At 42.0% G+C, this 26,447-nt stretch overlaps 1 protein-coding gene across 1 annotated transcript; it reads right to left on the reverse strand.

The window, feature by feature from the left end:
- Positions 1-1,295: 1,295 nt before the first annotated feature.
- On the reverse strand, positions 1,296-3,085 carry LOC132226669 (protein transport protein Sec61 subunit beta-like). The gene is made up of 2 exons (XM_059681194.1): positions 3,062-3,085; positions 1,296-1,898 (listed from the first exon to the last, which is right to left on the reverse strand). Exons 1-2 carry the CDS (start codon positions 3,083-3,085, stop codon positions 1,512-1,514), a joined length of 411 nt encoding a protein of 136 aa, XP_059537177.1. The 3' UTR covers positions 1,296-1,511.
- Positions 3,086-26,447: the final 23,362 nt, after the last annotated feature.

The following is a 26,447-nucleotide window of genomic DNA, read 5'->3' on the forward strand; positions in this document are numbered from 1 at the left end:
GAGCCACATGCATAGTACCCCAGCCTTTCAGCCATTGGTGACCTGTAGCAACGTGTCTCCCTCTGATTGGTCGCCTATAGCAATGTGTCTCCCTCTGATTGGTCGCCTATAGCAACGTGTCTCCCTCTGATTGGTCCCCTCATGCTATATATACCCCTGTAGTTCCTCAATTAAACGGATCTGCGTCAATGAACCTGGTCCCCGGAGTCGTGCATGCAGACGCCCTAGTGAGTTGGGGCTCCGTCATCCTCACCCCAGAGGGACCCCCTGCTTCATTTTTATAACCATTGTTTTGAACTCTGCATCTGGTAGTTTGCTTACCTCTATTTAATTTAGTTCTTTTTCTAGAACTGTATACTTTTTTTCATTTGGGATCTATTTCTTTGTCTCCTCATTTTGGCTGCTTCCCTGTGTTTGTTTCTATTTATTAGGTGAAGCTGCTACATCTCCCAGTCTTAGTAGAGTAGCCTTATGTATTAGGTCTCTTTTAGCGCCCAGTGGCACAACCTCCCAAGTCACTTCAGCCAGGAGCTCTAAGTGAGCTCCCCATGTGGGCTGTGTGTACCCTCCCTCTTGTTGTAGTTGAACCTTGATTGCTGTTGGCACATTATTGGGGGACTGACCCGAAGGCTGATCAGCTGTGAAAACTATCTGTAACTACAGTGGAGGAGCTGCTATGCAGGAACTGACCCAAAGAAGCAGGACTCACTTCAGTGGACCTTTGGTGTCTGCTGCGTGGGCCCCTTGAGTGTGTCATTCATGGAGGTGGTTGGGTTGGATATGAAGATGTCTTCTAATTGTAGTGGGCTTGGAGATGCCCAGGAGGGGCCAAGCTGTGAACCAAGGCTGGCTGCTGCTAGTGCCAGGCCTCGGGCCACTTAGCAAGAAGTATGGGGTATGCAGAGGTCAGATGCCGTTTGTTTGAAAGATTTTAGTAAAGTTGGAAACATGAGAAAAAAGATGCCATTTGTACAGAAAAGCCAATGGGAACAGGTAGGGTGGCCCCAAAAGATGGGTGATGCAGGGCTCTGGTAATTGCCAGAACAGGGCAAACAGAGTTACTAAGATTGATGGAGTCTCTATATGGCACCAGCTCAGGGTGGGGGGAAAAGCTCATAAAGAAAACAATGGCTTCTGATAGCACTTCCGTCTCAGAGAAAATTGCTCCTTCAGCTCTCATTCTGAAGCCAGGCAATGCATTTCCTCCCAATGTGTCTTTGGTGCCTTTCAGGCTTCTGTCTCAGTACTGGAACTCAGAGTGAATGGATACGAGAAAGTTCTTGCATGGCCTCCCCTTTTATTATTTTTTTTTAATTTTTTTAAATGAATTGAAAAGTTTATTAGCCATAGGAAAAAAATTGATCCTTAAAATCAATTCTTGTTAAGTTCCCTGTAAAACAGTAAGCTTACAGAAAATTTATTTCTCATGAACAGAAAATCACTATGCTTTTGGTCCAAAATATATTGATTTTTTTTCTCCTTCTTCAGATGATAGATGGATGTAGACAAATCTATGAACGAGTGTACTTGCCCCAAATGTGCAACATAAATACAGAAGCGATGAACAGAAGACTCATAACCAATACTGTAACAGGGCCAACTTTGAGGCCAGGTGAGTCTTCATGTAGAACCGCCACATCCCCTGCAGTGCCTGCTAAGGTTGTGTGGCCTGCGCTCCTTGTTCCACAGCTGGCAGTTTTCCTCTGCCAGACCGTGCTACTCGCCTCCCGGGCGGCCACCGCTTTACTGGGGGAGCATCCTGAGGAGCCCACGTTGGTGCCACTGGGGGGTTGGGCCAAGCATTCTGGAAACTGGAGGTGGCAGGGACCCGAAACAGAAGGCAGGGAAGCGGTGGAGCCCTCACAGGACCGGCAGCTGGAGAAACTGGATGGACTGCCCTTTTAAATTTTTTATTGTTTAAAGTATTATACATAGTATTACATATGTCTCTTTTTCCCCCATTGACCTCTCCCCAGCCACCCCCACTGCCCAGCACAAACATCTATGTCCATTTGTTATGCTTACATGCATGCATACATGTCCTTTAGTTGATCTCTTATCCCCTCTCTCTGCTTTCCCTTTGAAGTTTGACAATCTGTTTGATGCTTCTCTGTCTCTGGATCAACTTTTGTTCATCAGTTTATGTTGTTCATTATATTCCACAAATGAGTGAGATCATGCGATATTTATCTTTCTCCAACTGGCTTATTTCACTTAGCATAAGGCTCTCCAGGTCCATCCTGTAAATGGTAAGAATTCCTTCTTTTTTACAGCAGTGTAGTATTCCATTTTGTAGATGTACCACTGCTTTTTAATCCGCTCATATGCTGATGGGCACTTAGGCTGTTTCCAAATCTTAGCTATTGCAAATTGTGCTGCTATGAATATAGGGGTGCATATATTTTTTCTGTTTGGTGTTTCTGATTTCTTGGGATATATTACTAGAATTGGGATTACTGAGTCAAACAGAAGTTCCATTTTTAATTTTTTGAGGATACTCCATACTGTTTTCCACAGTGGCTGCAACAGTCGTCATTCCCACCAGCAGTGCACCAGGGTTCCTTTTTCTCCGCATCCTTGCCAGTGCATGTCTTTGATTGATTTGTTGATGATAGCCATTCTGACAGGTGTGAGATGATACCTCATTGTTGTTTTGATTTCCGTCTCTCAGATGACTAGTGACTCTGAGCATGTTTTCATATGTCTCTTGGCCTTCTGTATGTCCTCTTTTGAAAAGTGTCTATTTAGGTCCTTTGCCCTTTTTTATTGGATTGTTTATCTTCCTTTTGTTAAGTTGTAGGAGTTCCCTTTAAAGTTTGGAGATTAAACCCTCATCCTATATAACATTGGCAAATATGTTCTCCCATACAGTGGGCTTTCTTGTTGTTTTGGTAATGGTTTCTTCTGCTGTGCAGAAGCTTTTTATTTTGATGTAGTTCCATTTGTTTATATTCTCCTTAGTTTGATTATCCTAGGAGGTGTATTGGTAAAGATATTGCTACAACATATGTCTGATATTTTGCTGCCTGTGGATTCTTCTAAGATTTTTATGGATTCCCACCTTACACTGAAGCCCTTTATCCATTTTGAGTTTATTTTTGTGTATGGTGTAAGTTGGTGGTCTAGTTTCTTTTCTTTTCTATTCTTTTTTGCATGTATCTGTCCAATTTTCCCAACACCATTTATTACACTTTCTTGACTCCATTGTATGCTCTTGCTTCCTTTGTGAAATATTATTTGAGCATAATGGCTTGGGTCAATTTCTGGGTTCTCTTTTCTGTTCCATTGGTCTATATGTCTGTTCTTGTGCCAGTACCAGGCAGTTTTGAGAACAGCGGCTTTGTAATATAGCTTGTTATCTGGTATTGTGATCCCTCCAACTTTGTTCCTTTTCTTCAAGATTGCGGTGGCCATTCCATATGAATTTTTTGAGAGTTTGTTCTAGGTCTTTGAAATATGCTGTTGGCATTTTTTTAAATTAAATCTTTGTTGTTCATATTATTAGAGTTGTTCCTCTTTTTCCCCCCATAGCTCCCCTCCAGCCTGTTCCCACCCAACCCTCTGCCCTTACCCCTCACCCCCACTGTCCTCATCCATAGGTGTACAATTTTTGTCCAGTCTCTTCCCGCACCTCATACTCCTTTCTCCCCTGAGAATAGTCAGAACACTCCCTTTCTATGCCCCTGATTCTATTATATTCTCTTCATCAGATATAGTTTATACTCTTCATCAGATTATTTATTCACTTGATTTTTAGATTCACTTGTTGATAGATGTGTATTTGTTGTTCATAATTTGTATATTTACCTTTTTCTTCTTCCTCCTCTTCTTAAAGGATACCTTTCAGCATTTCATATAATACTGGTTTGGTGGTGATGAACTGCTTTAGCTTTTTCTTACCTGTGAAGCTCTTTATCTGACCTTCAATTCTGAATGATAGCTTTGCTGGGTAAAGTAATCTAGGTTGTAGGTTCTTGCTATTCATCACTTTGAATATTTCTTGCCACTCCCTTCTGGCCTTCATAGTTTCTGTTGAGAAACCAGCTGAAAGTTGTATGGGTACTCCCTTGTAGCTAACTGACTTTCTTTCTCTTGCTGCTTTTAAGATTCTCTCTTTGTCTTTTGCTCTTGGCATTTTAATTATGATGTGTCTTGGAGTGGTCCTCTTTGGATTCCTTTTGTTTGGGGTTCTCTGTGCTTCCTGGACTTGTAAGTCTATTTCTTTCACCAGGTGGGGGAAGTTTTCTGTCATTATTTCTTCAAATAGGTTTTCAATACCTTGCTTTCTCTCTTCTTCTGGCGCCCCCATAATTCAGATGTTGGTACACTTGAAGTTGTCCCAAAGGCTCCTTACACTATCTTCATATATTTGGATTCTTTTTTCTTTTTGTTTTTCCAGTTGGGTGTTTTTTGCTTCTTTGTATTTCAAATCGTTGACTTGATTCTTGATATCCTCTAGTCTGCTGTTGGAACTCTGTATAATAGTCTTTATGTCAGTCAGTGTATGCTTAATTTCTAGTTGGTCCTTTTTCATATCCTCAAGGGTCTCACTAGATTTATTGAGGATCTCACTAAGTTTATCGGTGGTTTCTAGAAAATTCTTGAAAAACCTTCAAAGTGTGGTTTTGAACTCTATATCCAGTAGTTTGCTTTCCTCCATTTCTGTCATTTGTGACCTGTTTCTTTGTCTCCACATTTTTTATGCTTACCTGTGTTGATAGAGTGGCTCTCTGTGTTAGGTGTCCTATAGGGCCCAGTGGCTCAGCCTCCCCAATTACTTGAGGTGGACACTTTTGGTGTACCCCTTTGTGGGCTTTGTGCACAGTCTTGTTGTAGTTAAGCCTTGATTGTTGTAGGTATCACTGGGTGGAATTGACCTCCAGGCCAATTGGCTGTGAGAATCAGGTGTGTCCCAATAATGAACTTTCAGAAAGAGAGATTATAAAAACAATCCCATTTACCATTGCACCAAAAAAATTAAGCTACCTAGGAATAAACTTAACTAAAGAGGTAAAAGACCTCTACTCAGAAAACTACAGGACGTTGAAAAAAGATATAGAGGAAGACATAAACAGATGGAAGAACATACCGTGTTCATGGATTGGTAGAATCAACATCATTAAAATGTCCATACTACCCAAAGCAATCTATAAATTCAACGCACTTCCCATTAAAATACCAACAGCATACTTCAGAGATCTAGAACGAACTTTCCAAAAATTCATCGGGAATAAAAAAAGACCCCGAATAGCTGCAGCAATCCTGAAAAAGAACAAAGTAGGTGGGATCTCAATACCAGATATCAAGTTGTATTACAAAGCCACTGTTCTCAAAACTGCCTGGTACTGGCACAAGAATAGGCACATAGATCAATGGAATAGAATAGAGAGCCCAGAAATCGGCCCGAACCAATATGCTCAATTAATATTTGACAAAGGAGGCAAGAACATACAATGGAGCCAAGATAGTCTCTTCAACAAATGGTGTTGGGAAAATTGGACAGATATATGCAAGAAAATGAAACTAGACCACCAACTTACACCATACACAAAAATAAACTCAAAATGGATAAAGGACTTAAATGTACGACAGGAAACCATAAAAATTCTAGAAGAATCCAAAGGCAACAAAATCTCAGACATATGCCGAAGCAATTTCTTCACTGATACAGCTCCTAGGGCACTTGAAACTAAAGAAAAAATGAACAAATGGGACTACATCAAAATAAAAAGCTTCTGCACAGCAAAAGAAACCATCAACAAAACAACGAGAAAACCCACTGTGTGGGAAAACATATTTGCCAATGTCATATCTGATAAGGGCCTAATCTGCAAAATTTATAGGGAACTCATACAACTTAACAAAAGGAAGATAAACAATCCAATCAAAAAATGCGCAAAGGACCTAAATAGACACCTTTCAAAAGAGGACATTCAGAAAGCCAAGAGACATATGAAAACATGCTCAAAGTCACTAATCATCCGAGAGATGCAAATCAAAACAACAATGAGGTACCATCTCACACCTGTCAGACTGGCTATTTTCAACAAATCAACAAACGACAAGTGCTGGAGAGGATGTGGAGAAAAAGGAACACTTGTGCACTGCTGGTGGGAATGCAGACTGGTGCAGCCACTATGGAAGACAGTATGGAGTTTCCTCAAAACACTGAAAATGGAACTCCCATTTGACCCTGTGATCCCACTTCTAGGAATATATCCCAAGAAACCGGAAACACCAATCAGAAAGGATATATGCACCCCTATGTTCATAGCAGCACAATTCACCATAGCTAAGATCTGGAAACAGCCTAAGTGCCCATCAGTAGATGAATGGATTAGAAAACTGTGGTACATCTACACGATGGAATACTATGCTGCTCTAAAAAGGAAGGAACTCTTACCATTTGCAACGTCATGGATGGAACTGGAGAGCATTATGCTAAGTGAAATAAGCCAGTCAATAAAGGAAAAATACCACATGATCTCACTCATTCATGGACAATAGAGACCATTATAAACTTTTGAAAAATAATAGATACAGAGGCAGAGCTGCCTCAAACAGATTGTCAAATTACAGCGGGAAGGCCGGGGAGGGGATGGGGGGCAGGAGGTAGGGGGGTAAGAGATCAACTAAAGGACTTGTATGCATGCATATAAGCATAACCAATGGACATAAGACACTGGGGAATAGGGGAGGTTAGAGGACTGTCTAGGGCGGGGGGATAAAATGGACACATATGTAATACCCTTTGTAATACTTTAAGCAATAAAAAAAAAGAAAAGAAAAGAAAAAAAAAAGAGAATCAGGTGTGTCTACAGTGGGAGAACTTATGTGCTAGAGACACCCTTCTGGGGCCAGACTTGCTTCAGTGGGGCTTTGGTGCTCTCTGAGTCTGCCCCCTGAGTGTGTCCCTTATGAATCTGAGGAGTTGTAATCTGGATGGTCCCACTCTGACCACTGAGTACACTAGCTCTTGGATCTCTAAGGAGGTGCAAATTTAGCCTCTGCCTGAGGCTACCCAGCAGGAGCTATGGAGAGATCTACAGATTCCTCTTCTTTGTTTGGGATTTGGAGGTGCCCAGATGAGGCCCAGCTGTGAAACATTGCAAGCTGCTGTGGTGCTTTGGGCCTTCTTTTGGATGTTCTGGGTCTCTCTGACCCAGCTGCAGTTTGTTAGGTAATTTTCAGATTGCAAATGGCCAGGCCTTTCATATGCAAAAGTCTCTGCTCACAGCTTGGGTGGGGCACGGTCTCAGGAAATCAACAGGGTGGAGCAAACAGCTATGGCTGATCCTCAGTCCTGCCCTAAGTGGCCCTGGGTTTTAGTGTTCTTTGGTATTTGCTGCAAGCACCCTTGAGAGAAAGCCGCCCTCGAGTTCCGACTGATGCCACTCGCTCTAAAAATCAATGGAAAAATATCCTCGGGTGAGAGTTAACAAAAAAATTAGATTAGAAGTCTTACAAAAGTTGGGGCCAGGTGTGTCTGTTTCTTGTATATGTGAGAAATAGTGCATAAAAAATCAAACTGTATCAGAAATTTATTTTTATTTATTTATTTATTTTTTTTATTTATTGCTTAAAGTATTACAAAGGGTATTACGTATGTGTCCATTTTATCCCCCCGCCCTAGACAGTCCCCTAGCCTCCCCTATCCCCCAGCATCTTATGTCCATTGGTTATGCTTATATGCATGCATACAAGTCCTTTAGTTGATCTCTTACCCCCCTATCAGATGACTCCTGGAAGAAAAGTCAGCAAGGACAGGATCTCAGGACTGCTTAGTGCCAATGCCAGTAGATAGCATGAACTGACACTTGTAATTGTTGGCAAATTTTGTAAACCTAGTTTTTTAAAAAATATAATGAATCATCGGTCCATTTTGTATTATGACTCTAAAAAGACATGGTGCAACTCACCCATTTTGCGAGACTGGTTTTTAAAGAATTTGTACCTGAAGTCAGGAAATTTCAAGGCCAAGACCTTGGAATACTACCAAAAGATGTGAAATGTTTGTTGCTTTAAATAATGTTCCTGCTCATCTATTAAAAAGTATTTTATGTTCGAAAGATGGAAAGTTTATATGTATGTATTTTGCCAAAAGATACAACATCAGTTATCCAGCCTATGGAATAAGTAATAGTTCTGGCAACCAAATGAATATACCACAAAAAGTTTTTAGAGGAAGTAATGGTTGTATTTCAGGATGAAGATAATGAATAAGAAACAAGAAGAGACTGTACCTTATAAAAGTTAAAGAGTTACACTTTAAAGTTGGCAATTTTTAATTTTGCTGCAGCATGAAAAAGTGCAGTCTTGGCCAACATTACTCAGTGGTTAGAGCATTGCCCGAAAGGGTCAAGGGTTCTATTCAAGGTCAGGGCACCTACCTGGGTTTCAAGTTCTATCCCCACCCTGGTCTGGGCAAATACAGAAGACAACCAATGGATGTGACTCTCTCACACTGATGTTTCTCTCTCTCCTCTGTCTCTCCTCCCTTCTTTCCACTCCCTCTAAAAAGCAATGGAAAAAATATCCTCAGTGAGGACTAAGAACAACAAAAACAAAAAAGTGAAAGTGCAAACATTAGAAAACGTTTGCAAGAATTTGCTTGACAACAATGATGCAGACTTCGATTTAGAAGGACTAGAGGCACTGATTACTGTAGGACAGTACAGAATATTGGTGTAGAAGAAGTAGCTGAGGAAGATGTTTTATTTTGGTTTAAAGAAGATGGTGATCCTGAGAATCATGTCATGACTTAAAGTGAAAAAGCAGATGAAGCTATGAATTTGAAGATGAGAATGGGAGTGAAGATAATGAGAAAGAAGAAACAACATGCCCCAAAATAAAGTTATCAGTGATTAGATCACATCTCCATGATCTAGTAACATTTATTTACCATTCATCAGATAAGAAAATTCAGCTTTATTACACTCATTTTTTTTTGTAATTTTAGGGAGTTAATTATTTGAAAAAACAGCAGAGTTCAACATTTCAAACAAAACTTGATAGTTTTTTCAAAGCAGGATTAGCTAAAGCAAGAGCCCTGACATCCAACATTAAGTTTCAAAACTTCAAGCAATCCACAGTTTGTGGCTGCCTCTAAAGGGCTTGGCTGTGAGTGGGGTGGTGCCAAGCTGTGTTTCAGGGCTAACTTGTTAGCTGCAGGGTCCCAGGGATGGGTCACCAAAAGTCCCAAGGCAGCTCGGGCTCTGCCTCCACTGGATTCTGCCTGTCAGGCAGCTGTCAGACTTAGTCACTGAAAAGCTGTTTCTGAAATAGCTTTTGGTGGAATCAGAGGATGAGACCTCTGAGTCTCACATGAATGGGAGGCACCATTCAGATTTTAGGGGAGATGTTGGATGTGTTCCCCTGCCCCAGAGCCACTTGTCTGAGTCTGTCATGGAATATTTTCCTGATCTCTGTTGGGTGAAGCCCCTTGTATGCAGTCCAGTGGGGTCTTCTGGGAGCCTGAAGTTTCTATCAGCTCTCCCATGAGAGGGAGCATCAGTCAAGTTCCCAGGAGAGTGGGGGCAGTGGCCCCATCTCAAAACCAGTCATTGATGCCCCCTAAGATTGTTCAAACTTGTAGGCTTGACCTCTGCTGCAGTGTCCTCAGCACGGTGGGACAAGTGGGATTCCTGAGTGTGGGGCAAGTTGTATCCCCCAGAGTGGGTATTTGCCTTTCTCAGGCTGTTGCCGCTGGGAGGGGCTTGCACAACTCAGGAAAAATGGCTGCTGAGGTATGGGGAGAGGATGACTCCCAGCCACCACTTTTCAATATCTCCTCCCAATGTTTCCCACCCCAGCTTCTCCTCAGGCAACTCCAGTGTGTACAGCTTTCTCTCCACCAAAGCCCCAGGTGAGTGACTGCAAATGAAAATCCTGTTCTCTGTATTGTGTGTATATGTGTATATGTGTGTGTGCACGTATGCATGTATGGGCATGTTTTTCTTTTTTTTTTTTAAGTGGCTTTATCTCTGACTGGCTCAGACTCTCCCTGGTGGCTAGAAGACTGCCACCTTTCATGACTGGATGCTACTTGGGCTGTCGTTCTGGGCTCTGATACTCTGGGCTGGGGAGCCGACCTGGGGTCCATACCTCACTCCTCTCAGGGACCCCTCTCTGCCCCCTGCAGCTGAGATTTCCCTCCTCACCCTTGGCCTGGCCTGCCACCAATGGGAGCTGAGCCAACCTCTCATGTGACCCTGCCTTTCCAGCTGGAGGTAGTTAGACAGACATAAGCAGAGCAAGGACAATGAGCAAGATATAGAAGATCACCAGAATAGAAAGCCCCAGATGCCTAATAATAGAAAATCAACTGTAGGGTGGACTCTGCCCCCAGGGTGACTTTTCCTCCCCTAGCACATCACTCGTCATGAGGTTTGGACCCCCTGATCTTTCATCCCTGGAGATCACATCTGTGCTTCAGTTGTATTTCCACTCCAGGCCCAGATAAGCAATGAAACCAGCCACAGTTGATGTCAGGACCAGCTGCATGTAATAATAAGCCCCTGCCCTGGTCCTTGCCAATCAATTAGTGGAGACCACAACCCTGAAAGGACATACCTGGAAAACTACTGAGTATTCTATTAAGATCTTTCCCTGGGACCTCCCCTAAAATATCCAGCCTTAAAACCCTTAGAATGAAGGACCCAGTGTGCTCTCCTTCCTTGGAGCATGGCAAGCTTTTACCTCTCCCCTCCCTCTCTCCCCCAGGCATGTTACCATTAGCTTCCCCACTTCCCAGCCCCTGGGCCCTTTCTTTACCTTTATAACTTGTTTGCCAAGCCCATTTCTTCTAGAAATTACTTCTAACTCTGTAATTTACCAAATAAATGTTCTCTTACAGTTTTGGTTCCCCTCTGAATTATTTCCTAGCAAGAATTTACCAAGTACCAAGGTTGCTGAACCCAGTATTGGTCTGACTTGACAGGTCAGACAACTGGTGCTATTTCCACTGCCTGCAACATTTCTATCAGTGTTGAGGTAGTTTCTGCCTTTCCTTGTTGAACGTTTCATCTTCAGCAAATATTCAGCTGGTAATTCAGGGTGAATGTTCCCCAATTTAATTTCATTTCCAGCTTGGTTCTGGGAGGAGCCACAGGAAAGATCCACTTACTCTGTCATCATCTTGAAAACCTACTCATCTAATTTTTAGCATTTTTCTTTTTTCTTGCCCTCTATCAAGATGTAACTTAAAAGATGTTTGCTTCTACACTTAAATTATTTGAAAATTTTATTCAAAAACATTTAAATCAAGATGAAGCTTAAAAGGAAACATCAATTTCCCCTTTATTTCTAGCTATGAGTGTCAACGGTCACTCATGTTCTTAAAGTGAAATGTGAGATGTGGCCTATGAAAAGAACTCTCTTCAGGGAGAAAGACGGCTGCTGATGGGTCTGCAGGCTGCTAAATAGTGTAAGAGTGAGAGAAAGAAAGGAGAGTCCATGGACGTAAGGAGATTGTCAGTATTTGTGAGTGAGGGACAACTATACTCCAAAGGACTGTTGGGGACTGGTGGACTGGGCCCCCATGACCAGGCAGCCTCTACTGCAGCTGAAATCTCTCAGAGTGGCCAGCTCTGCCATAGAGGCCACACCATCTTGAAGGGAAGATGGCTGTGATCTGAGACTGACTGTGATCGGAACCCTAGCCTTTCCTTAAACTGGTGAGATCTCGGATGTCTCCAGGGACCTTACAATCACAAGACCAAGGGACCAGTTACCTCAGCTGCGAATCCAAAAATGTCAGAACTCCAACCTCCCCAACCATGGGCACCTGGGAGGTCTGCTCAGGGGGAGACAAATGCACGAATTCACAGATAGGGCCTGCACCTTCTCACAGAGCAGAAGGAACAGCTGAATCAAAGAGCACCCACCTGGAACTGGCAAATTAAAAACAACTGGCATTGAATAAAGAAAATCAACACAGGAGAGAGAGAGCTACATAGCCAGAAACCCTGAGAGGAGCAATCATGGGGAGACAAAGAAACAGCCTGCATATGAAAGAAAAGGAGGAATCACCAGAAAATAAAGTAAACAAAATGGAGACAAGCAATATGTCAGCAAATAATTCAGAAAAATGGTCATAAGGTCGCTGAAAAGGATGGAAGACAAATTCAACAATATGTGTAAGAACCAAGAGGAAATCAAGAAGAACCAAGAAGAAATGAAAAATGACATCACTGCAATAAAGAACTCAATAGAAAGTATCAATAGTAGACTAGAAGAAGCAGAGGACTGCATCAGTGAGCTAGAAGACAAGGTAGGAAAAAATACTCAAGCAGAGCAGCATCTAGAAAAAAAAAAAAAAACAGGAGGAGAGCCTAAGGGAACTTTGGGACAACAAGATACGAAACAACATCTGCATAATAGGGGTACCAGAAGGAAAGGAAACTGAGTAATGAATAGAAAACCTGTTTGAAGAAATAATGACACAAAACTTCCCTGATATTGGAAGATAAAACTCACACAAGTCCAAGAAGCTCACAGAGTCCCAAACAAGATGAACCCCAAAAGATCGACACCAAGACACATTATAATTAAATTGGAAACCACCAATGATGAAGTAAGAATCTTAAACGCTGCCAGAGAGAGACAGAAAGTTACCCACAAAGGATCTCCCATCAGACTATTGACTGATTTCTCAACAGAAACACATCAGGCCAGAAGGGAATGGAATGAAATATACAAAGTCATGCAAAGCAAGGGTCTGAATCCAAGAATACTGTACCCAGCAAGGATATCAATAAAAATTGAGGGTGAAATCGGGAGTTGCACAGACAAAAAAGGACTAAGGGAGTTTATTACCACCACACCAGCAATAAAGACATGGGGTCTGCTATAAAAATGAGAAATAGGAAGGGAAGAAGGAACACAAGAATAAAGAATAAAAATGGTAACAAACAAGTACCTATCAATAATAACTTTAAATATAAATGGATTAAATGCCCCAATCAAAAGACATAGGGTAACTGAGTGGATAACAAAACATGACCCATATATCTGCTGTCTACAGGAAACCCACCTTAGAACAAAGGACTCACACAAACTGATGGTGAATGGATGGAAAAAGGTTTTTCAGGTGAATGGAAATGAAAAAAAAAAAAGCTGGGGTAGAAATACTTATATATGACAAATTAGACCTCAAAGCAAAGGCCATAACAAGAGATAAGGAAGGCCACTTCATAATACTAAAGGGAGCAATTCAACAAGAAAATATAACTCTGGTAAACAGATATGCACCCAATATAGGAATAACCAAATACATTTAAAAACTTCTGGAGGATATCAAGGGAGAGATTGACAGCAATACAATCATAGTAGGGGACTTTAATAGCCCATTATCACCATTGGAAAAATCCTCTAAACAAAAAACCAATCAGCAAAGAAACAGCAATCCTAAATGACTCAAGAGATCAGATGGAATTAATTGACATCTTTAGAACATTCCACCCCACAGCCACAGGATATACATTCTTCTCAAGTGCACATGGGTCATTTTCAAAGATAGACCACATGTTGGGTCACAAGCAAAGTCTCTTCAAGTTCAAGAAGATAGAAATCATATCAAGCATCTTCTCAGATCACAATGGCATAAAACCAGAAATCAACTACAATAAAAACAATTTAAAAAATCAAACAACTGGAGGCTAAATAGTTTGCTTTTAAACAATGATTGGCTTACCAAAGAGATGAAAAAAGAAATAAAAAACATCATGGCAACAAATGACAATGAAAACACAACAATCCAAAATCTATGGGACACAGCGAAAGCAGTCTTGAGAGGGAAGTTTATTGCTCTGCAGGCCTATCGCAAAAAAAAAAAAAAAAAAAAAAAACCAGGAAAAGATGATAATAAATTACCTAACTCTACAACTCAAAGAGTTAGAAAAAGAGCAACAAGAAAAGCACAGCGTAAGCAGAAAGAAGGAAATAATAAAGATCAGAGTGGAGATAAATGACATAGAGACAAAAAAAAAAAATACAAAAGATCAACAAAACCAAGAACTGGTTCTTTGAAAGGATAAACAAGATTGATGAACCTCTAGCCAGGCTCACCAAATAACAAAGAGAGAGGACCCAAATAAACAAAATCAGAAATGAAAGAGATGAAATAACAACTGATTGCACAGAAATACAAACGATTATGAAAAAAATATTATGAACAACTCTATTCCAACAAAATGGACAACCTATATGAAATGGACTGATTCTTTGAAAAATACAAGCTTCCAAAACTCAATCAAGAAGAATAAAAAAACCTGAATAGGCCAATAACTACCGAAGAAACTTAAGCAGCAATCAAAAATCTCCCAGCAAACAAAAGCCCTGGTACAGACAGCTTTACAGGGGAGTTCTACCAAGCATTCAAAGAAGAACTAAAACCTATCCTCCACAGATTATTTCAAAAAAATTCAAGAGGAAGGCACACTTCCAAGCTCTTTCTATGAAACCAGCATTACCCTAATTCCAAAACCAGATAAAGACACCACAAAAAAAAAAAAAGAAAAGGAGAGAGCTACAGGCCAATATCCTTGATGAACATAGATGCTAAAATCCTCAACAAAATTCTAGCAAATCGAATTCAGCATTACATTAGAAAGATCATACACCATGGCCAAGTGGTATTTATTCCAGGGATGCAAGGATGGTTCAACAAATGGCCTGCTCCGTGGAAGTTATAGACAAGCCCTAGACTGTTTTTCAGAAGATGGTAAAACTGACACAGGAAACAGAAAGCAGGCACCATGGCAACCTGGCAACCTCATGTAGGGGCCAAGATAGGAAAGTTGGACTATAGTACTACCTTGATAGTTGGTTATTTTTGGAGGTTGAATACGTGTGACTGAGACATGTCCTGGACACAAAGCAAGGGCAGTTCTCTTCTCTTGTGAGGGAAATGGCTGGAGATGGACAAAGTGAATCTTAGGGTATGCAAGAAACCTCCAGTAGGGGGAGTTGAGTAGTCACAAAGGACCTGCTGAAAATGGGAAATAAGAATTTTAAGCCTAGGGAAACCAAGAAAAGTGGAGTCAAGGAGGTTCCCTTAGACATTCCCCTGGATAGTTCATAGGAGAGAATGCTAAGGTTCTGGGGGACAGTCCCTGAGCCAGGGAAAAAAAAGAAACAAAATATGATCAAGTACTATTGTTTTATATAGCCTAAAGACCCAATTCATAGACCTTCTGTCTTTTGACTACATTGTGCTAAACTCTACTTATTTATTTGAAGGAAAAGACCTCTTCCACACATGAGAAAAAAGATTATGCCCTTTGTTTATTACAGGGACAGACCCATATGTTTCCTCTTAAAGAGAAGGAGGAGGCCCTCAAGGAAAAACCCTGGGACCCCTATCATGTTTACCTCTGCTTACATTCCACAGACTGAAGGGCAGGAGGAACAGAGGGTGACCAAGGAGCCAGAAGAGACAGGGACCAAAGATTGTGGGGAAGCTCACCCAACCTCTTTTACCTGAATCTAAGGAAAGAATTAGAACCATGTAGGAAAGACATCGAAAACTTCCCAATCCTTTCTAAGCAACCAATATTTCCTCTCTGAGATGTTCCCATGGAACCAGGAGAAATTGGATTTGTGAATGCTCCCCTCACAAGTACAGAGGTTAAGAATTTTAAGAAAGAGATGAAAACACTTTTAGAAGATCCCCTGGATCTAGCAGACCAGTTGGACTAATTTTTAGGACCCAGTTTCTATACATGGGCTGAGATAATGTCCATTATGAACATCTTACTTACTTATATGCATGCATATAAGCATAACCAATGGACACAGACAGTAGGGGGGTAAGGGCACGTGCTGGGGAGCAGGAGCAGCTGTGAGAAGTCAATGGAGGAAAAAGGAGACATATGTAATACTTTCAACAATAAAGAATTTAAATTTAATTAAAAATATGAAAAGCCAGGGGAAATAGTTTGTAAAAGGCAATACCCCATCCATGTTAAAGGTAGGAGGGGCCTACAACTGGTAATTGAGGGATTAATTGGGGATGGACTGTTGGAGCCCTATATGTCACCATACAACATCCCAATCCTCCCAGTTAAGAGACCTGCTGGGTTATACCAGTGATGGCGAACCTATGACACGCGTGTCAGAGGTGACACGTGAACTCACTTTTTTGGTTGATTTTCCTTTGTTAAATGGCATTTAAATATATAAAATAAATATCTGTCATCACTGGATTATACAGACTAGTGCAAGATTTGAGGGCTATAAATCAGATTGTCCAAGCCTGCCATCCTGTTGTGCCTAACCCCTACACCATCCTCAGAAAAATCCCGTTTGAACACAAATGGTTCAGTGTAGTGGATCCAAAAGATGCATTTTGGGCATGTCCACTAGATCCTAAGAGCAGAGACCTCTTTGCTTTTGAATGGGAGAATCCAACAAGTGGAGGAAACAGCAGTATTGCTGGGCCGTGTTACCACGAGACTTCACAGAGGCCCCAAATTTATTTGGCCAGATTCTAGAAAGAGTACTAGAGGCGACAAGATGGCAGCCTGAAGGCAGCGGGCTGCGGAAGAAACTGAAGACCCTGGGGCCCCAGGGACTGGAAGCATCACAGTGCCTGCCTGGAGGAAGAAGAGGTAGCAACCTGCCAAAGCCCAACCCCAAAGCGGCTCCGGAGTTGGGCTGCTCACAAATCAAGCTGTCTGTTTATATGGAGTGCCTGGAGGGTGTCTGCCATGAGTCTGGCTGGTTGGGGAGAAGACACTAACCCTGAGCTTTTGGCAAGAGGAAGTGGAGGGGCCGTGGGATGCGGAGAGCCGAGAGCTAACTCCCGGACAGCGGAACAGAGCAAGCTGCTGACAAACAGACGCAGGTTGAGAAGCCCTAACCTCCCAGAATGACCAGTGCGACCCCTGCTAAGAAACCCTACCGCAAGGCACCGCCTGAGCATCGGGAGATGCGGCTGGAAGCTCCTGGGTCCCAGCTTGAGCAGCAGGAGTCCCTGACTGACGCAGACGCAGAGAGGATGAAGCTGTTGCAGCAGGAGAATGAAGAGCTTCGCAGGCGCCTGGCCTTGGCCACCAGGCGCACCAAGGCCCTGGAGCGAGAGCTGGAAATTGGGCAGGACTGTCTGGAGCTGGAGCTGGGCCAGAGCCGCAAGGAACTGGACAAATTTAAGGACAAGTTCCGCAGGCTGCAGAACAGCTACACAGCTTCCCAGAGGACCAACCAGGAGCTGGAGGACAAGCTGCACATGCTGGTAACCTGTCCAAGAGGGCAGTCTGGCTGGCACTGTGCTCACAGCATAGCAGGGGGCTAGGACTTGCCAAGGGAATGCCTTTCTGCCCAGGGGCTTGGGGTGGGGGGGGGAGAAAGAGTACTAGAGAAGTTTCAACCTCTTTCAGGGATCCAGTTTCTACAGTACATAGATGACCTCCTCATATCTGGGGAGAGGAGAGAAAAGTGTCAGAAACTACTACAAATATGCTCAGCTGGGGAGGAAAGGGTTGTGTGTCTCCAAAAGTAAACTACAATTTGTAGAAAAGTTAAGTACTTATGGCATTTAATTAGTGAAGGAAAAAGAAGAATGGACCCAGAGCGGATCTCAGGCATAGTGACTCTGCCTATATACCAAACTAAAAGGGAGCTCAGAAAGTTCTTGGGACTAACTGGTCACTGCTTGTTGTGGATTCACTCATATGTTCAACAGACAAAAGCTCTATATCTCAAGCTGTTAAAAGAAGAGCCTGTCCCCCTAATATGGACTCCAGAGGAAACTACGACAATAGAGAAACTAAAATAAGCTCGCATTTCAGCTACCATCTTTGGAGAAACCATTCCATTTGTTTAGAACAGTGGACCAGGGAGTAGCCCTTGGGGTGCTCACCCAGACCTGGGGGAAGGGGAAAGACAACCTGTGGGATTCGTTTCCCAGCTCCTTGACCCCATTTCCAGAGGATGGCCTGAATGTGTACAGGCTGTGGGGGCTGCTGCCTTAACTGGTAGAGGAAAGCAGGAAATTAACTTTTGGAGGTACTTTAATAGTAAGCACTCCACATCAGGTCAGGAGTATACTAAATCAAAGAGCCAGGAGATGGCTGACAGACTCCCGAATTTTAAAATATGAGACTATATTATTAGAAAGGGATGATTTGGTTTTGACCACTGATGCCTGCCCAAACCCCACCAGTTTCCTATGGAAAAGGAGAGGAAAACCAGAAGCATCCAAACACAGCTGCCTAGACATCATAGAATTCCAAACTAAGGTCAGTGCCAGACCTGTGTGAGGTTTCACTCCATGATGAATGCATGTAAATGCTTAGGACAATACTTGGCAAGTAGCACTCAGTAAGTGTAAACTATTGTTACACTTCTTATTAAGGTAAAATCACCAACACTGTGTTCAGTAAGGTCTGACTCATATTTTTGTTTTCAGTTCTAAAATATATTTGATCTAAGGTCTCCTGCCTTCCATGTTCAGGCCCTCAGTTACCTCTTTGTCTGTCCCTGATCACTTCTTGCTGTTATGTCACATTCTGTTTCCATTCAATTGTTTCTTTTTAAAAAAAAAAAAAAAAATCTTTGTTGATTAAGTTATTACATATGCATCCTTATACCCACATTACCCCCTATCCCCCCCACTTATGCCCTCACCCCCCTGTTGTCTGTGTCTATTGGCCAGGCCTATATGCATGCATGTAAGTCCTTTGGTTGATCTATCCCCCTTACCCCCACCCTCCCCTACCTTCCCTCTGAGGTTTGACAGTCTGATCTCTGTTCTTCTGTCTCTAAATCTGTTTTTATTCATCAGATTATGTTGTTCATTATATTCCATAAATGAGTGAGTGAGTGAGTGAGTGAGTCAATTGTTTCTTATGCCCTAACCCAGTGGTCGGCAAACTTATTAGTCAACAGAGCCAAATATCAACAGTACAACGATTGAAATTTCTTTTGAGAGCCAAATTTCTTAAACTTAAACTATATAGGTAGGTACATTGTTATTAACTTACCTATATAGTTTAAGTACTGTTGATATTTGGCGCCTACCCCGCACTGTGTATCCCTGGGCCTGCCTGCGCCGCGTCTCTGTTGCGCAACCTACCGACGCCTCCACTTCTTCTAATGCCATTTCTTCAAAATAAACTCACCCAGGCCGAAAAACGACTTCTGTGCATGGGCCATGAAGTTTCAATCACACTCTACATTCGCGCCCGCACGTGGTATATTGTGGAAGAGCCACTCAAGTGGCCAAAGAGCCGCATGTGGCTTGCAAGCCATGGTTTGCCAACCACTGCCCTAACCCACTGTTTGCTCTACAAGGATGGTGCTTTCAATAGAAATTCAAAAAGGAGAAAATTTGGTGACACACAGTCACAGAAGTAGCTGAGCTAGGAGGGAGAAAGATTACTAGACTTTTACCACGCAGTCCAGCAAGGTGGTCTTCAGTTCTTAGGGAACCTGCCACTGGCATTTCCAACTCAGAAGCCTGATTTTATCAGCCCACTGCAAATAGATATCCCTCTGAAAATCAAATTCACAAACTTATAATATTAGCTACATGATGGCCCCAAAGATGTCAGGTCCTAATCCCTGAAACCACGTCTAACACACAGAAATGAAAAAAAAAAAAAAAGTCTGTTGCATTCATCTTAACTATGAAGTAATCTTCCTCATATGATTTTTAGGACAGCAAACCAAATTAAATATTAACCATATTACAGTGCATGGCCAAATGCTCTCCCTCAGACTTTGTTTCCCACTACCTTGCTAGTCTCCTATGCCTTTCAGGACACTTCCTACCATCTCCACTTGTTACTCACACTTCCTTCTTCTCACAGCTTGTGCCCCAGCTGGCTGCCTGCCAATTCAAAGACTCCTGTGGACCACCAGTTTTTCATCTGCTGCTCAAGAGTTCCTTCTTCCCCATCACCCACAAGGAAACAGCTCTCAAAAAATCTCTAATGAAAGTGCTTCTGACACTTGGAGTTTTCCTGGAATGTTGGTTCTAAAAAATCAAAATAAACAATTATAAAAACCCATTAATTTTCAAAATATTAAATCTGGGATCACTCCTTTTCATTTGCATGCTAACCTACTCTAAAATGTCTCATAAAAATAACTTCAAGACTAATGGTCGTGGAGATTAAATTTTCAGGAGAAAGAGCATTAAATAAGAATATGCAGCATAATTAATTATAACTGAACAGAGAGATAAGACAGTCTACAATACGAAATATATGGAAAGCTAAAAAAGCACCACACTAGGAAAAGTTATCTATCACAGTAAAGAAAGAACATTGCATTGGTACTTCCTATGACTAATTCTTCTCCCTAGACTCCTTTAATCTATTTCAATATACGTACAGCATAAATAATGTGTATTATGTAAAGTGGCAGATAAGCCTTGAAAACAAGTGTTGTGTGAAATTTCTAACTAAAATCTATATTGCAGAGTTGCAGCATCTTTATGTGTACTTGATTCCTTATTGTTATTATGTCCACTTAACTTGCTAAATAGCTGTCATGAAATTAGTTAGCATTAGGTCTCCACATTGCACTTTCTTATATTTTAGTTTCCATTAGCATCTTTTAGAGACTTTAAAGGGTTAGGGATACATTTTTGTTCTACTATTTGCTAATATTTTCATTTCGTTGTCTATTACATATCTCAAACTTCACATATCCAAAACTGAAATTCTGACCTCCTCCCACCAAAAGCAAGCAAAAACTTTCTCTAGCCATAGCCTCCCTCTTTTCAGTGAATGGAAATTCAACATTTAGTATTTCAAGTCCAAAACCTTGCAGTCATCTTTGACTCCTATTTTATTCTCAAACCACACATATGTCAATATTAGAAACATTCAAACTTGTGAAGAATGTTTGTGAGTTTATTTGAACCAAATTTCCAGGAAGCAGAATCCTATATAATAAAGAGGTGATATCCAAATTAATCCTCACACCCTCACAAGATGGCTGTCTACAACCAGGCCGGCAGGGGGGTTAGTGAGGGATGACCAAACAACTGAACAAGCAGGCTATGTGGGGCAACCAGGCTGGCAGGGGGGCAGTAAGAGGTGACGAGACAGGCAGGCAAGTGAACGATTAGGAGCCAGCAGTCCAGGATTGTAACAGGGATGTCCCTGAGATCGGGCCTAAACTGGCAGTTAGACATCCCCCAAGGGGCCCCAGATTGAAGAGGATGCAGGCTGGGCTGAGGGTACCACCCCCCCATGCATTAATTTTATGCACTGGGCCTCTAGTATCAACATATTGGGATAATGCATCAGAGAATGGCAGTTGTTCAACCAAAGGAGGAGATATAAGTGGGTCACATGATTGGTGATAGATTAGGGAGGGGAGAGAATGCAAAGCAGGGGGGTGGAGACCTCTGGGAGGGATTGGGATAAAAAAATTAAATGATACACACATACTTTTTTACTTAGGTGAGTGCAGGATAGTTAACAGTCAACAACTAAGTCGGTAACAATGACAGGGTATGTGTGGTCTCTGCTCTGGTTCTGTGCCTGTGCTTTGAAGGGTCCAAAAGAAGGGAAATCACTTTGTTTTTGCAAAGGTATGCTTATCAGGTATGTTGTCCTAGATGCAACAAGACAACAGTCTCAGTTAAGATAAAGATTGATCTTTGTTAGGGAAAAATACTGCCTTAAAACATGACTATCCACTTTTAGTTAAAAGCTTTCTATTTCAGCCAAAACCGGTTTGGCTCAGTGGATAGAGCATCGGCCTGCGGATTGAAAGGTCCCATGTTTGATTCTGGTCAAGGGCATGTACCTGGGTTGCAGGCACATCCCCAGTAGGAGATGTGCAGGAGGCAGCTGATCAATGTTTCTCTCTCATCGATGTTTCTAACTCTCTATCTCTCTCCCTTCCTCTCTGTAAAAGATCAATAGAATATATTTAAAAAAAAATGCTTTCCATTTCAGACCATCCTATGTGGTTACTTTAGGTCTATGAGTTCATAAGACCACCACACCGGTCTCACCTGACTTATCAGGTTTAGTATGTGGCCCCCCCCCCTTTTTTTTTTTTACACATGCAATGTATTTGCTCTACTTTTGAAATATATCCAGAATTTAATCACTTCCTCCCTATCCACTGGTACCACTATGGCCTGAGCCACCATCTTCTCTGGCCTATATATGACCTTCAATATCCCTCTGTTGTTCCTCACACAACATCCAGAATATTATTTTAAAGTATAAGTCAGACCATGCCCTACCTTTGCTAAAAACTTGGCAATGCCCCTCCTCTCACCCAGAGTAAAAGCCAAAGTCAAAGTCCTTTCAATGCCCAATGCATTACTTTGCTAGGGCTATAGTAACAAAGTACCACACAAACTGGATGGTTCAAACACAGAAATTTATTGTCTTCATTCTAGAGGCTAGAAATTAAAGATCAAGGTGTCCACAGGGTTGGTTCTTTCTGAAGGCAGTGAGGGAGAGTCTGTTCTACGTTGCCCCCTAATTCCTGGGAGTTTTCTGACAACCTTTGGTGTTCCTTGGCTTATAGAAGCATTACTTCAGTCTGTGCCTTCATCTTCACATGATGTTCTCCCTGTCTGTGTTGGTTTCCAAATTTCTTCTGTTTAGAAGGACACCAGTCATATTGGATAAGGGGCCCACTAACTCCAGCATGACCTCATCTTATTACAATATCAATGACTCTATTTCTTAATAAGGTTACATCCTGAAGTACTGGGGGTTAGAACTTTAATTATGAGTTTGGGGGATATAGTTCAACTCATGACACTCAACAGGACCCACAGGATCTGATTTTAGACCCCTTCCTTTCTCTGACCCAACCCTGCCTGTCTCCCACTTAAGCTACACTTGCATCCTTCTGCCCTTGCACAGACCAAGACATTGCCCCATTAGGGACTTTGCACTTGCTGTTCTCTGTGTCTGGAAACTCTCTTCCCTCAGAATGGCTAACTTTATCAACTTCTTCAAGTCTTTGCTCCAAAAGTAGCCTGTCAATGAACTCTACATAAACCATCCTATTTTAAATTGAAACCTAATCCCCCAAACAACTCATTCTAATCCTCTTTACCCTGCTCCATTTTTCTTTCTATACCACTTACTACCTTCTAATTTAGTACATAACTTACTATTAGTTACTAGAGGCCTGTTGCAGGAAGATTCCTGCAAGAATAGGGCTTCCTGAGACGGGAGTGAAGCAGAGAAGGGAGCAAAGCCCACCAAGGCGGGCTTCGCTCTCTTCTCTGCTGCTTCGCCCCCTCTCTTCGTCACTTCACCCTCAGCTCCCTCCCTTCTCCGCTGCCTCGCTCCCTGCCTTCTCCGCTGCCTTGCTCCCTCCCTTCTCTGCTGCCTTGCTTCCTTCCTTTTCCACCACCTCACTCCCTCCCTTCCCTGCCTCCTCAGCTCCTTCCCTTCCCCGCCGCCTCAGCTCCATCCCATCCCCGCTGTCTTGGCTCCCTCCCTTCCCTGCCGCCTCGGCTCCCTCCATTCTCTGCTGCCTCGGCTCCCTCCCATATCCTCTGCTTCGCCTCCTTCCCATGTCCGCCACCTTCACTCCCTCCCGTGTCCGTTGTCTCAGCTCCGCTCCCATTTCTGCTACCTGCGATCCATTCCCTTCTCCGCCGCTTGGCTCCCTTCTGCAGTGCTTGGCTTCCTTCTACACTGTCTTCAGTCTTCGCTGGGCACCTGTGTATGCAAATTAACCACCATCTTTGTTGGGTAAATTTGCATACTCTTCTGATTGGTTGGTGGGCATAGTGAAGGTACAGTCAATTAGCATCTTTGCCTTTTATTGGTGTAGATGTTTATTATTTATGTGTCTCCCTCCACCAAAATGTAAGCTCCCTGTGGGGAAAGATCTTTGTTTTATTCACAAATTCTTCTTATTCATAAGGAAAATCGTGACTTGGTCAGAGCTCTTTGCTAAAGAAATTCTGAAAACACAGATTTACCAATGGAGAACTCTGGAAAGGAGTCCCTAGGGAAGCATGCAATTTCCACTTGGAATGTATGCATCTGATAGAACCACAGTAGCAGCCCTCTCGGCAAACAGTAGAGATTGTGTCTGCAAGAAATAATCTAGATCAATAGAAACAAGGTAAAGCAATCAAACAATTTAGCCTGAAAATTCATTTTATTTCTGTTTAGAATTTTTAATTAGCTATTTTGCCCTTTTAGACAATCAGAAATTTTCACTTAACTATAATTCCTCAATCTATTTTGAGCCATATAGATATAAAAAATAATCGTGAGGGTCAGATGTTTTCATTACAATGTACGAACAGACTCTCCTACTACAATAGGTCACAGAGCTAAAAATAATAATTGTGTTAGGTTTGCCAAAGGAGAAACACATGATTCCAAAGTGGTAAGGGATTATAAGTTTATTAGTCATCTGGATACCTAATGGTGCCAGCCCCAGGGATGGAAGTCAGAGATTTTAAAGCACCCTAGGCAAGCTTTTTCTGGGCGGAGAATTCTCTGGGCAGATCCTGAGAGGAAAGATAATGGTCTTAGTAAGTGGGATGTGGTCTTAGCAGTGAAATGTCATCTAAGCAAATGGGAATGTTGGTTGTGAAGTGGTCTAAAGGTCAGTTGCTGGGGAGAGAGTATTGATTCAATTATTTGATCAGACCTAACATTCTAGCCTTTTTGTTTTATGGAATAGGTCATATCTTCTGTAGTTATTTCCTGCTGAGAGGGACAAAGTAAAAGCTGGTCCTGAGGCTGCCACAGCATCACTTGTTTGGTTTTGCTGTTTTTCTGGGTCTGAAGCTGAAATAAAACTAAGGCCTAGATGTTATCTTTAGTGAGGAAAAGATCAGGGGTCTTAGTTGCCTGACAGTGATATAAAAGGAGAGGATAAGTTACCCTGGGAGTGAGGTTCTTGTTTTCCCAGTTTTTCCCCTTGCTAAGCATCTGGAGCTTTCTGGACCAGCGAGTTTCTATACCTGTACCTGGCCCAGTGTCCTTGCTATAGGAGTCAGAGGGAAAATGAGTTCTGGGCACAAAAGGAGGTTGTTATGGTGTCTAGGGGTAGTATTTTCTGAGTACAAGTAGGGCTTGTAACCTGGTGGAGACAAACTGGTTTTATAAGTTTTAGTATTACTGGGGCAAAAGCTAGAATAACAAGAATTATGACAAATGACCTGGTGGAAGAAAAAAGACATTAGTTTGGAGGGTTGTAGTTGAATATACCAAAATGAGGTTTATGATCTTAGTTTCATTTGTCCTTGATTTAGGAAAATAGGATTTGTTAGATGGCTGTGGACTGCTTGGCATCTGAATTTTCTAGATGGCAGTAAATTGCTTTTTTATCTATGTCAGTTTCCTTAACAAACTGCTATTTAACTATCTGTTTCCCTATTCTACTTGTCCTGGTTTGCTGGCCTAGTATCATTTCTCTAACTTCCTTTTAACATTTCTCTTTACAAACCTCCTATACAACTTTAACTCACTTTCTTTTTCCCTCAAAATGCATGTCCATGCCTCATGCCTTCTACTATCAAAACCATACAATTTCTTTCCAATTTAATTAAAGTTCTTAACTCTTAAAAACCTTAATTTCCAACAATACACTTTCAGCAAAGACATTCCACTAACAGTTCCAAATACACTTTATAGATTTTCTGTAATAGAAGCTAAAATCAGGCAAACTTAAAACTTGTTGAAATATTTGTCATTTAACCCAGAAATGCTCCAAAGCTTTTAAATTGCCAAAGAAGACTTTGGAAAATTATGTATAGGCATATGAGGCTGGAGAAAAGGTAGAAGGGGAGGGTGTGAGGAGCAGGCCCCACAGTGTTTTCTAGGAATACAGTTTTAGGCCTTCAGCCACTTGGATTTAAAAATTCCGTATTTTTCCTTAGAGACGACATGCTAAGGCAGTGGTTCTCAACCTTCCTAATGCCGCGACACTTTAATACAGTTCCTCATGTTGTGGTGACCCCCAATTTCATTGTTACAAATTGAACATAATTAAAGCATAGTGATTAATCACAAAACAATATGTAATTATATATGTGATTTCCGATGGTCTTAGGCGACCCCTGTGAAAGGGTTGTTCGACCTCCAAAGGGGTCGTGACCCACAGGTTGAGAACCGCTGTGCTAAGGTTTGGGTGATAATGAGTTCAGCTTCTAATAGTAGCAGGACTATTATGTAATTGTAGTTTTGCAGTAAGGAAAATTGTTCTTTGGGATTGAGGTGGGGGTGGGAAAGAGTGAGAAGGCACTGAGGTGAGAACAGATTTTTAGAGCATTAAAGGGGGTGAAAATGCTGGCCTTGGTATCTAAAAGTTCAATGAGGGGTCCCTTTGCCTTGTACTAAAGTTGGGAACCCAGAGGCAAAAGTACCAAACAAGACTGAGAAAGGAGAGTATTCCTTGTCTAGAAGAGGGGACAGTCGTGGAGAAGATAAGGCATTTATAGTCTAAGGCAGTGGTCAGCAAACTCATTAGTCAACAGAGCCAAATAT

Source organism: Myotis daubentonii, chromosome 2, assembly GCF_963259705.1.
Source record: "Myotis daubentonii chromosome 2, mMyoDau2.1, whole genome shotgun sequence".
Lineage (NCBI taxonomy): Eukaryota > Metazoa > Chordata > Mammalia > Chiroptera > Vespertilionidae > Myotis > Myotis daubentonii.

Coding starts and splice junctions, on each gene's coding strand:
- LOC132226669 (XM_059681194.1), bottom strand. CDS start 3,085: ATGGATAAAGGGCTTCAGTGTAAG. Junction 1,899..3,061: donor ATAAAGGGCTTCAGTGTAAG/GTGGGAATCCAT, acceptor AAAATTTAAAAG/GGCAGTCCATCCAGTTTCTC.